This window comes from Pygocentrus nattereri, chromosome 2, assembly GCF_015220715.1.
Source record: "Pygocentrus nattereri isolate fPygNat1 chromosome 2, fPygNat1.pri, whole genome shotgun sequence".
NCBI lineage: Eukaryota > Metazoa > Chordata > Actinopteri > Characiformes > Serrasalmidae > Pygocentrus > Pygocentrus nattereri.
In genome coordinates, this window is record NC_051212.1 from 6,804,962 (window position 1) to 6,818,363 (window position 13,402).

General features: G+C 45.1%; 1 protein-coding gene and 1 non-coding gene across 3 annotated transcripts in view; one reads left to right on the forward strand and one right to left on the reverse strand.

Moving 5' to 3' along the window:
* Window positions 1–13,402, forward strand: part of LOC108439991 (corticotropin-releasing factor receptor 2) — a 279,618-nt gene that overhangs the window by 85,793 nt on the left and 180,423 nt on the right. For both annotated transcript variants that reach the window (XM_037534292.1, XM_037534287.1), the window contains exon 2: window positions 6,656–6,737. Coding sequence is in view for 1 of the 2 variants with exons in the window: in XM_037534287.1 (XP_037390184.1) it covers window positions 6,656–6,737 (82 nt within the window). In the remaining variant the exon portion in view is untranslated. The remainder of the gene's footprint in view (window positions 1–6,655; window positions 6,738–13,402) is intronic.
* Window positions 7,962–8,126, reverse strand: LOC119262693. Its single transcript, XR_005129835.1, has one exon. It is a non-coding gene; the product is annotated as a U1 spliceosomal RNA (small nuclear RNA).

Sequence of the window (13,402 nt, forward strand, 5' to 3'; positions counted from 1 at the left end):
CGCGATCTACATCGTTTATCAAAGTAGTCCATTCTTTGAGACGTGACTACTGTCTTTTGTTTGCGCTGGAATTATAAGATATTATCTGACCACGGAGATACGCTTTCATTGTCTCCCAGAGGTTGCCAAAACTAGTATCAGGTGACTGATTCATTCCTAGGAAGAAATCAATTTGAGCAGGAATGAAATTAACAAAATCCTTCTCAGACAGAAGGCGTGGAATGAGTCGCCAGGTGTAATGTGAAGAATCAATGTTTGGAGAGCTAAGTGCCCTGGTCATTGGGCTGTGATCAGAAACTGTGATGCCTTCATAGCTGCTAGACCTCAAGAGGGGGAGGAGCTTCCTGTCTAACAAAAAATAGTCTATTCTAGAATATGACTGGTGTACAGCGGAGAAGAAAGAATATTGTCTGGACTTTGGATTTCTATATCTTCAGGCATCCAGTATGCCTGAAGAAAAGTGTTAATGGTCTCAGCTGACTTACTTAGTGATCGGGTTGTATTACTAGAGCAGTCCAAAATAGGGTCTAAGACACAATTTAAGTCTCCCCCTAAAATCAGTTGATGAGTATTCAAATCAGGAAGCAAAGAAATAAGCGTGTTAAATTTTGCATTATCCCAATTTGGACCACAGACACATGCATATATAATATAATAATATTGTAATGATATAATAATATAATGACCATCTTTATCAGAAATTACCTTAGATTGCACAAACTGTATCCCTCTACGAATGAGAGTGGCTCTGCCCTGAAATTTAGCATTCAGTCCAGAGTGAAAGATCTGGAGGAAGCCCCCTCTATTAAGTCGACTGTGGTCTTTATTAAGCAGATGAGTTTCGGTCAGGAATGCTGTGTCAGTTTGCGGTTTTAATAACTGTGAGAACACCTTGTTCCGTTTACTTGGGTGGTTAAGTCCTCTGACATTCCAATTTGTTACCATCATAACTGTAATATATATTAAATACTAACAGGTCTCTGCCGGATTGCGTGGTAGAGAAGAGAAAAGGAAAAGAAAACAACAACAAAAAACACATATACCCCCACGTATAATTTGTTATCCCACCCTGCCGACCTCTCCCCAAATGAGAGGCTGTGTATCCCCCCCAACACATACAAGTAACCATCAAAGCTTACCCTGTGAAGCTGAGCCACACTGGAACTATATAAATAACCGTGTAAAAGGTAATGCAGCTAAATTCAAATTTTATCCCACACTTGTCTAGCTCTAAGAATGTACAGTCCAAATACTACTAGTCATCTCAGACTCCACCTTAGATACATCTACCCTTATTAAATGAGAACTGGAAAACTGAACTAAAATTGTACATCAAACTCAGGCACCTGAACTTTAACTCCAACTTAATTACTGTTAAGGGTGAAAGTCTACTTGGCACTAAGCCAACATACCGCTGTGATTCAGATGTAGCCCCTCGTGAAACTCACGCATAGTCACGGTTTGAGTTTCAGGTTCTTCTGAATGAAGTCTTTAGCCAGTTTAGGATCCTTGAAGCATGAACACTCGCCATTCCTCAGCGTTATCCTCAGCTCTGCCGGGTACCACAGGCCATACTGAATTCCCTCACAGCCTCGTAGCATATTCCTCACCTCACCGAATCCTGCCCTCAGCTTGGCAACTGCATGGGTGTAGTCCGGTTGAATACGGATCCTATCACCTTATGCAGTGGTCAGCCGTTTCATTTGGTCGAGCAAAGGGAGCCGATCCAAACCGAGTGTTTCCTTCAAGCATAGTGAAACAAACTCAGTCGTGCGCTTACCCTCTTCTCATCTCTCCTTTATCCCGATAATCCATAGACCGCGCCTCCAGGTCCTCGTTCCATGTTTTCAAAACTGCGAGTTCCCTCTGCACGTTAGCCATGTCGCGTTCCAGAGCCACCACCCGATCAGAGTGGGCGGTTGCCGAGGACTCGAGAGTAACCACTTGTTTTTCCAGCGCAGCGTTTGTTGCATTTGCATTATCATTGGCCAATTTTATCTCTGCTCTTAGCTGGTCCACCTGTTTCCGAATTTCGGCGGATTGCGCTTCTGCTTTAGAACGTAGATCAGTTCTCAGTTCAGCTATGGCTTGGAGGATGGTGTCCTGATCAGGCCTCCGGGCAGACGTAGCATTAGCATCTGGGTTAGCTTTGGAGTTGGCGCGCGTGTCCGGCAGTTTCAGTCTCTTTCTGTGTTTCTTACAATTCTTTCACTCAAAATCTCGACCTGGCACAAGGTCCTCGCTTCGCTTCTAAGTGTTTCAGATAATTAAAGACTTAAGTAGCTACTGTAATCGAAAAATATCAGTTCCAGTGAGGAGCTCAGTTCAAACGCGTCCTCACATGGCGCCGCTCTCTCCCCTCCCCCATTTGTTACAGTAGAATAACCCTTTTTGAAGCTACGTAGAACCATATGCAGCACATTCTCCATCAATCTGAAAGACCCATTCACCATGCAAAGGGTTCTCTGAATGTGCATGGTTCTATATACAAACACTTTCTTTACTAAAGAACCTTTGAAGAACCATCATTTTTAAGTCTGTACTCGGCTTATCTTGGCTCACTTTTTGGTAGCGCCCCCTTGGTGAAGCTGGGTGTCATAGCGGCGTCAAATGATACCGCTGAGATGTGATGGAGGCAAATCTTGTTCATGAGAGGCTGATCTCAGGAAGACAAAAGACTGCTGACGGAAACAGGAGAGTTTGGGAAAAACTACGTCAGAGTTCAGATGACGAGACGGATCTGGTCGCGTGAATGCGATGCAAAAGGCTATCAGCAGTCTGTAGGAGTTCTACGCCACTGTTGGGAATCGGTTCGGCTTGCTTGGAACGTGGACGGAGGTAATACCAAAACGGATTACCCAGTACCAGGTATCAAACTTTGCCCAGTGTGAAAACGAACAAAGGCGAGTGTTTACTTTTGGTGGTGTTTCTGAGTAAGTTTGAGAAGCTACTTCTGTCTTGACTTGGACTTGATATTCCCAGTTTTGGTCTTGACTTGGACTTGCCTCTAGTGGTCAAGACCACAACACTAGTATTCAGTGAAAACTCATTTTTCAACTTTTTTTTGGGATTTATTTTCTATCCATTATCCAGTTTAGCCCCAGTTTTAGTGACTTATTTTCAGCGTAGTCAAAACATTCCTCAGATCCAGCTGTGGAGCCAGTTTTGATTTGTTTGCTTGTTTTGAGGTTTTTCTTTTTCGGCAAAGAAAGACAAGACAAATGTGCAAACAAGCCTTCAGTTAAACATTTTATCAACATCTGGCTTGTTTTGAATGGCAAAGGGCTGGCTGAAATGAGGACAACTTTGTATGCAGGGACGTTTGATTTGGCCCACCACTCTCCCCCAACTCTCTCAACCAATGAGAAAACGTCATATTTATATGATTTAGATCATTTTACAGTGTGGCATCAGCAAAGAACAGGCATGTCCAGAAATGGGAGGCATCACAGAACAATGTAATTGCTCTTATAGTCGCAGAACTGAGAACTGAATGCTTGATGGTTAGCCTGAGAACCTGAGAAGCTAAAGGGGCTGATAAGGGTGAAAATCTCCCAGACTCCCACAAATAAACATAAACAGACATCAAATCACATACTGGCACAGACAACCAGAACAAGCATGGCTTTTGCAATGCCGACATTAACAAAATAGAGATGACTAATTAGCAGAATAACCGGCCGATATGGGAGGTCAATGTTCTGCAGTACGCCACCTAGCCAGTTAAATTCAGAACACAGAGGAATTAGACCTCTGCATTTAACCCATCCATGCAGTGAAACACCCACATGCATGCACACTAGTGAACACACACACTAGGGGGCAGTGAGCACACTTGTCCAGAGCGGTGGGCAGCCCAATCCATGGCGGCTGAGGAGTTAGGTGGGGGTTAGGTGTCTTGCTCAGGGACACGTCAGTCATGCACTGTCAGCCGAGGGGATTGAACCCACAACCTTCCAGTCTCAGGGCTGGTTCCCTAACCTCCAGCCCACGACTGCCCCTTTTTGAGGAGCTCAAGGGACATTTGTTGATGCTGTTGTTAATGTTGTTGTTTGTTAGTTTAAAATGTTTATATATTGACTTTATTGTGATTTGAGGGTTTAATGTTCACTGTCATGGGTTTTGTGTGGCTAGTGGTGACCTTTCCCACTATTCACGCTGTTTCTCAGTGGCCTTATGTGCTTTGTTCAATAAGAGCATTATGAGTAACACTGGAGCAGGAGTGGTCTTTTGCAGATATATATAAACTCATCAACATAGCAGTGCAGTAGCAGTAGTGAAGCATCTAAACATGCACTGAAGTAAATATCCTGTAAATAATGTATCGACAGAACATCTACATTAAGTAGATGTGTTGTTAATATATGTTACCATTACGCAAAACCTAACCTTACCAACCTTACCCAACACGTAACCCTTATTCTGGCCCTAACTCTAACCTCAGCCCAAAACCTAATCCTAAATCTAACCTTAATCTCAACCCAAAACCTAATCCTAATCTTAACCTCAACCCAAAACCTAATCCTAACCCTCACCCTGGCCCTAATCCTAACCTTAACCTCAACCCAAAACCTAATCCTAACCCTCACCCTGGCCCTAATCCTAACCTTAACCTCAACCCAAAACCTAATCCTAACCCTCACCCTGGCCCTAATCCTAACCTTAACCTCAACCCAAAACCTAATCCTAACCCTCACCCTGGCCCTAATCCTGACTCTAACCTTAACCTCAACCCAAAACCTAATCCTAACCCTCACCCTGGCCCTAATCCTAACCTTAACCTCAACCCAAAACCTAATCCTAACCCTCACCCTGGCCCTAATCCTAACCTTAACCTCAACCCAAAACCTAATCCTAACCCTCACCCTGGCCCTAATCCTGACTCTAACCTTAACCTCAACCCAAAACCTAATCCTAACCCTCACCCTGGCCCTAATCCTAATTTTAACCTCAACCCAAAACCTAATCCTAACCTTCACCCTGGCCCTAATCCTAACTCTAACCTTAACCTCAACCCAAAACCTAATCCTAACCCTCACCCTGGCCCTAATCCTAACCTTAACCTCAACCCAAAACCTAATCCTAACCTTCACCCTGGTCCTAATCCTGACTCTAACCTTAACCTCAACCCAAAACCTAATCCTAACCCTCACCCTGGCCCTAATCCTAACCTTAACCTCAACCCAAAACCTAATCCTAACCCTCACCCTGGCCTTAATCCTGACTCTAACCTTAACCTCAACCCAAAACCTAATCCTAACCCTCACCCTGGCCCTAATCCTAACTCTAACTTTAACCTCAACCAAAACCTAATCCTAACCCTCACCCTGGCCTTAATCCTGACTCTAACCTTAACCTCAACCCAAAACCTAATCCTAACCCTCACCCTGGCCCTAATCCTAACTCTAACTTTAACCTCAACCAAAACCTAATCCTAACCCTCACCCTGGCCTTAATCCTGACTCTAACCTTAACCTCAATCCAAAACTTAATCCTAACCCTCACCCTGGCCCTAATCCTAACCTTAACCTCAACCCAAAACCTAATCCTAACCCTCACCCTGGCCTTAATCCTGACTCTAACCTTAACCTCAACCCAAAACCTAATCCTAACCCTCACCCTGGCCTTAATCCTGACTCTAACCTTAACCTCAACCCAAAACCTAATCCTAACCCTCACCCTGGCCTTCATCCTGACTCTAAACTTAACCTCAACCAAAACCTAATCCTAACCCTCACCCTGGCCTTAATCCTGACTCTAACCTTAACCTCAACCCAAAACCTAATCCTAACCCTCACCCTGGCCTTCATCCTGACTCTAACCTTAACCTCAACCCAAAACCTAATCCTAACCCTCACCCTGGCCTTAATCCTGACTCTAACCTTAACCTCAACCCAAAACCTAATCCTAACCCTCACCCTGGCCCTAATCCTAACTCTAACCTTAACCTCAACCCAAAACCTAATCCTAACCCTCACACTGGTCCTAATCCTAACCTTAACCTCAACCCAAAACCTAATCCTAACCCTCATCCTGGCCCTAATCCTAACTCTAACCTTAACCTCAACCCAAAACCTAATCCTAACCCTCACCCTGGCCCTAATCCTAACCTTAACCTCAACCCAAAACCTAATCCTAACCCCATCGTCATTGTCCAAAGAAAAGCATCTCCGTTTTTGTTGACGAGTATTTTTCCACATCATTTCAACGCCCCAGCCGTTCTTTATGAATGGACAAACAGAATCGCTCTAAAATGCCTTGGAATAAAAATTCTTTACAGTCATTTCCAGTGAAAGGCGCGAGTCTTTAGTGTTTGAGATTATCTGTGTATTGTGAGGGATGAGAATCCCCTGCTGCGAAAACTCCTCACACCTCTCCACAAAGACAGCCGTGCCGAGGGAAAACCGACGATCCTGTACAGCAGACATAACAAACACACGGCGCTTAAACACAGTAACCGCACTGATACATGTTAACTCACTCGCTCACCTGCAGAGACAAGCAGTCCTTTCTGTAAATCGGACACATTTCCATGGAAACGTATCCCATCAATGCTATTACAACAGAAAAATGCAAAGTGCGGAAACTGGAAAAGCCCCAAAACAGGCATTTAGTAGCTGCTGGGAAAAGGCTTACCGCTGTTTCTCTCTTACAGCGGAACGTCCTGAGCGAGTTATCCCTCTTCACACTGCTGCAGAAATACTGTGAAGCCGTGTCCGCCCTTCAGAACGTCACAGGTAATGCTAACATCTGTTCCTCATCCAACATCTGGTAGACATTCGTCACCTTAAGTAACCAAACACTGATCTCTTCCATAGCGAACTTATCTAGTGGATTATAGGGACTAAGAGAGACCGAGAACTGACCTCCACGTCCCGTTGTAAATCGGCCTCGGTAGCTTTGACGAACATTAGCTTTATCTGCTGTATGGTTAAGGCCAGGACTCAGTAATGTACCAGGCTGAGCACATCAGCATTAAAAACTGTTGCAGAGGGTCAAAAGTGCTAGAGTGTGTTCTTATTAACACACTAGGCAGATGATGGGGTGGTGGTCTCCTCTTAGACAGACCCTAAACAAGGGAGTCTGTACTCATGCACACACACACACACACACACACACACACACACACACAAACCAACTACAATCTAACCTACTATAACTGTATTTAACACACAACCCACCCCAGTGGCTACCTCTGTTATAAACAGTAGCATGTCATACACTGTTAGTAATGAAGCTTCTGTTCAGGTACGTTTTTCATTAATCAAGGTACTAACAATGTAAAAGTTCCCTCAGAAGTTCTACAGTGGCTTTAAGGTCTGATTGTGAAGCTTAAATCAGTTTCTCCAGGTGAAAAGTTGATATTTGTTCCTTTTCATAACCGAATGATTTAAAACAGAACAGTAGAATAAAGTCCTGGAGGCGAGGCGGGGGGTGTGGAGTCAGTCCAGCTTGGAACAGATCATTTCAGTGGATTACGGTTCAGTTATGTTCCCTGACTAAAGGTACTGAGATGAACAAAGCTGGCAGACATAATACTGACTGATGGAGAAGACAAAGTAAGATAATAAACTCTTACCCCATTTGTTTGTGTTAGAACTGCTTATTAGGCCCAGTCCCATTTCACCCCTGCCACTTAGCCCTACCCTTCCATTTTGCGCAGTTAAGTGATACTTTTTTAATCCCACAAACGGGGAAATCCCACCTCTGCATTTAACTCATCCATGAAGTGAAACACCACATACACACTAGTGAATACACACACACACTAGGGGGCAGTGAGCACACTTGCCCGGAGCGGTGGGCAGCCCTATCCTATCCGCGGCGCCCGGGGAGCAGTTGGGGGTTAGGTGTCTTGCTCAAGGACACCTCAGTCATGGACCGTCGGTGATGGGGATCGTACCGGCAACGTTCCGGTGACAGGGCCGGTTCCCTAACCTCCAGCCCGCAACTGCCCTATACAGGGGAGAGCACGAACGCAGTCCCCCACTACCAGAAATTATGCAGTCGAGATTCCCACATTTGGGGAATTCGCAAGGGTCAGCACCACCCAAGTGCAATGGCAGAGCCTCGCCCTGGGTGAACCACCTTCGTGATCATGGTATTGCCCCTGCCAGGTCATGTCTGGGGTTGGGTGTCCTGATTCTTGTTGAGATAGAGGGGTGGGGTGAAGCACTGGGGCTACATGGCCCTCCAAACAGAGGATTTTCAGACACTCCACTCCAAATTAAGTGTTTTGAGGAAAAAAAAAATGAAAATCTGGCAAGATGGAGGACGCGAGACCTTAGAAACCCACAAATTTTCTCTGTGAAAAAATGACGATAACCACCGTTTTATCTTAGTTTAATGTGGTTTCAGTGGATTTTGGTCGTTTTTCTTCATAACAAGCATAAAAGGTCACGGTAATATGCCAATGTCTCGGTGGCTAGCTGGCTAACTTTCCCGTTCCACCTTAAATAGTCGAGCAGTTCTGATGCCTGAAGTACCGGAATGTAACTGCTGCACCATTTAAGGTGGAACAGGAAAATTTGAACAAGAATCTGGAGAATATCTGACTTCAGCTTCACATCACTGAAGAATTGGGGGGAGTCACTGCAGACGGGCTGGGTCGCCTACAGAGCGGTGCTAGCAGCTGTTAATGAAGTGATGCTCTGTTTATTTGAGGGTCTCATTTCAGAGGGAAGATCTCAACCACTGCCCCATGGAACTGATTTACAAGGAGACACTCGAAGACAAAGGCAGAGGTAAAAATAAAAAGTGATTTAGGCCTTTGATTGTCGAGACTTAATAACTATTAATAAACCAAATAAAACTATTCATTTGTAAAGGTCATCTTGTTGTGAAGTTGTACTGAGACACTTTTAAACTGAGGTCAGTGGGAACGCTGGACTAATTTGTTGGTTATTTCACAAAACTATTGCTTTAACTGTTACACGTAATGTATCGTCACAGCTGCCTTTAGCTTTCACCATTCCCAACTGTTGAACATGGCGAAATAGCAGCCCTGAGTATCCTTTCAGGGAGTTATCCGCCAGATCTCACCATCTTACATCCTCCTATGATGTTTCCTTCATGTGCTCAAGCAGTCATGAGTACACTCTCCTCTCATCCGTTCTCTCCTGAAAACGAGCCTGATTCAGAAAGAGCTTCAGTGAGCACGAATATGGGTGTACTGTGAAATGCACTTGTCACTTACATGGTCATAGTTGCTCTAATATATGAGACTTCATTAGCAATTTGTTGCCACTCTAGCATTTCACTCACCGGTCTATCATGTGTGAAGAGATTTCCTGAATATCAGCGTTTTTAGTTCACTTTTCAAATTCTAGACACCAATAATTCCATTGCAATAGTTATTTCAGCTGTTTTAATGTTTTTGACGGGTCAAGTTGTGATTCTTTTGCGTATCTTTCATGTTTTTTCCTCCTTGTTCTTGAGATTCCAAGGACAAAAATGCTGACCGCTCAGATGAAGCATTGCTGCCCCAAAAATACCGTCATGGCACCTGTCATGGCTTGAATACTCAACCCATTTTCAGGAACTTGGCTTTTTTCCCTTTGATGTACTGTAATGAGAAAGGAAACGTTTGCCCTCCTGACCATTCCGGTTTAATTTCCGCCTCAGGAGTTTCACCGGATGCGCTCATATTCAGCACAGGGCCATGTATGAGGACAGAGCAGAGACGAGTGGGTGTATATCTGCCCTCGCTGGCAGCCTCCAGCCTCCTCAGCTGCTCTCTGATCAGACGTACATTTGCAAGCGTTTGATGTTCTAAATCATGCAACTCGGATGTAACGCTCCCCTCTGTGAAGCTCCAGCAGTCAAGACTTTCAGGCTTCTTCAGGCTCACTGCACCTGTTTGATGATCAGGGATTTCTTGTATGTCCCAGCACAAAGGATATAACGAAACAAGACTTTTGATCATGTATTGTCCCTGTTAAAAAAAAGTCTGTGTTCTGGATAATTTCGTGGCTCATGGGCTCAGACCCCGCTGGCAGAAAATAACTTATTAACCATTAGATTTGCTGTTTTCAACTAAGGCCTTACTGAAATCGTTGTTTCCCATTATTTATAATTGTGCACAACACCACCTCGAAAAGGGTTGAAACACAGACCAATGTGGCAGTACATTAAATCTTCCGAAACCCTGATGAATCTTTTTGTCAACAAGAAACAACTTTAATTAGGCCTGTATTTTTTTATTTTATTCTGTCCCAATCTGATTAATCCTGATAAATTCTGCCTGAACTCGACTGTAGCCCCACAAATTCTGCCTGAATTCGACTGTAGCCCCACAAATTCTGTCTGAACTCGACTGTAGCCCCACAAATTCTGTCTGAACTCGACTGTAGCCCCACAAATTCTGCCTGAACTCGACTGTAGCCCCACAAATTCTGCCTGAACTCGACTGTAGCCCCACAAATTCTGTCTGAACTCGACTGTAGCCCACAAATTCTGTCTGAACTCAACTGTAGCCCCACAAATTCTGCCTGAACTCGACTGTAGCCCCACAAATTCTGCCTGAACTCGACTGTAGCCCCACAAATTCTGCCTGAACTCGACTGTAGCCCACACAATTCTGTCTGAACTCGACTGTAGCCCCACAAATTCTGCCTGAACTCGACTGTAGCCCACACAATTCTGTCTGAACTCGACTGTAGCCCCACAAATTCTGTCTGAACTCAACTGTAGCCCCACAAATTCTGCCTGAACTCGACTGTAGCCCCACAAATTCTGTCTGAACTCGACTGTAGCCCACAAATTCTGCCTGAACTCGACTGTAGCCCCACAAATTCTGTCTGAACTCGACTGTAGCTTGCAAAATTCTGTCTGAACTCGACTGTAGCCCCACAAATTCTGTCTGAACTCGACTGTAGCCCCACAAATTCTGCCTGAACTCGACTGTAGCCCCACAAATTCTGCCTGAACTCGACTGTAGCCCCACAAATTCTGCCTGAACTCGAGTGTAGCCCACAAATTCTGCCTGAACTCGACTGTAGCCCCACAAATTCTGCCTGAACTCGACTGTAGCCCACACAATTCTGTCTGAACTCGACTGTAGCCCCACAAATTCTGCCTGAACTCGACTGTAGCCCACACAATTCTGTCTGAACTCGACTGTAGCCCCACAAATTCTGCCTGAACTCGACTGTAGCCCACACAATTCTGTCTGAACTCGACTGTAGCCCCACAAATTCTGCCTGAACTCGACTGTAGCCCCACAAATTCTGTCTGAACTCAACTGTAGCCCCACAAATTCTGCCTGAACTCGACTGTAGCCCCACAAATTCTGTCTGAACTCGACTGTAGCCCACAAATTCTGCCTGAACTCGACTGTAGCCCCACAAATTCTGTCTGAACTCGACTGTAGCTTGCAAAATTCTGTCTGAACTCGACTGTAGCCCCACAAATTCTGTCTGAACTCGACTGTAGCCCCACAAATTCTGTCTGAACTCGACTGTAGCCCCACAAATTCTGCCTGAACTCGACTGTAGCTCGCAAAATTCTGTCTGAACTCGACTGTAGCCAACAAATTCTGCCTGAACTCGACTGTAGCCCCACAAATTCTGCCTGAACTCGACTGTAGCCCACACAATTCTGTCTGAACTCGACTGTAGCCCCACAAATTCTGCCTGAACTCGACTGTAGCCCACACAATTCTGTCTGAACTCGACTGTAGCCCCACAAATTCTGCCTGAACTCGACTGTAGCCCACACAATTCTGTCTGAACTCGACTGTAGCCCCACAAATTCTGTCTGAACTCGACTGTAGCCCCACAAATTCTGTCTGAACCAACTGTAGCCCAAACAATTCTGCCTGAACTCGACTGTAGCCCCACAAATTCTGCCTGAACTCGACTGTAGCCCCACAAATTCTGTCTGAACCAACTGTAGCCCAAACAATTCTGTCTGAACTCGACTGTAGCCCCACAAATTCTGTCTGAACTCGACTGTAGCTCGCAAAATTCTGTCTGAACTCGACTGTAGCCAACAAATTCTGCCTGAACTCGACTGTAGCCAACAAATTCTGCCTGAACTCGACTGTAGCCCCACAAATTCTGCCTGAACTCGACTGTAGCCCCACAAATTCTGCCTGAACTCGACTGTAGCCCCACAAATTCTGCCTGAACTCGACTGTAGCTCGCAAAATTCTGTCTGAACTCGACTGTAGCCAACAAATTCTGCCTGAACTCGACTGTAGCCCCACAAATTCTGCCTGAACTCGACTGTAGCCCCACAAATTCTGTCTGAACTCGACTGTAGCCAACACAATTCTGTCTGAACTTGACTGTAGCCCCACAAATTCTGTCTGAACTCGACTGTAGCCCCACAAATTCTGCCTGAACTCGACTGTAGCCCCACAAATTCTGCCTGAACTCGACTGTAGCCCCACAAATTCTGTCTGAACTCGACTGTAGCCCCACAAATTCTGCCTGAGCTCGAATGTAGCCCACACAATTCTGTCTGAACTCGACTGTAGCCCCACAAATTCTGTCTGAACTCGACTGTAGCCCCACAAATTCTGTCTGAACTCGACTGTAGCCCCACAAATTCTGTCTGAACTCGACTGTAGCTCGCAAAATTCTGTCTGAACTCGACTGTAGCCCCACAAATTCTGCCTGAACTCGACTGTAGCCCCACAAATTCTGCCTGAACTCGACTGTAGCCCCACAAATTCTGTCTGAACTCGACTGTAGCCCCACAAATTCTGTCTGAACTCAACTGTAGCTCGCAAAATTCTGCCTGAACTCGACTGTAGCCCCACAAATTCTGCCTGAACTCGACTGTAGCCCCACAAATTCTGCCTGAACTCGACTGTAGCCCACAAATTCTGTCTGAACTCGACTGTAGCTCGCAAAATTCTGTCTGAACTCGACTGTAGCCCCACAAATTCTGTCTGAACTCGACTGTAGCCCCACAAATTCTGTCTGAACTCGACTGTAGCTCACACAACTTTGTCTGAACTCGACTGTAGCCCACAAATTCTGCCTGAACTCGACTGTAGCCCTCAAAATTTTCTCTGAACCCAACTGTGTTCCAGCCCAGTCAGACGCTCCAATGCGCTGTACGTTTTTCAGTGCTAAAGCTGATCTTCATGATTGTAAACACTGAGAAATGACCATTTTAATTAGGTCTGGGATCAAAGTAAGTGACCCTTTCTGGAAAACAGTCACTCTAGGCATAGCCTGCAGGTAAGGCTGCTAAGCAGCTTGCTTTGGTTTGTCAATTTGCTAACAACGGTTTGCCTTAATTAAAGCTGTTCACAATAACAATAATTCAGTACACCAGATGACTCACTCCAATTTAGTGTAATGGAAACTAAAAAGACGGCTTCAATTAAATGACTCATCTCTTATTTTGAGGGCTTCGTTTCTGCTCATAATTGATCAAATTAGCTGCA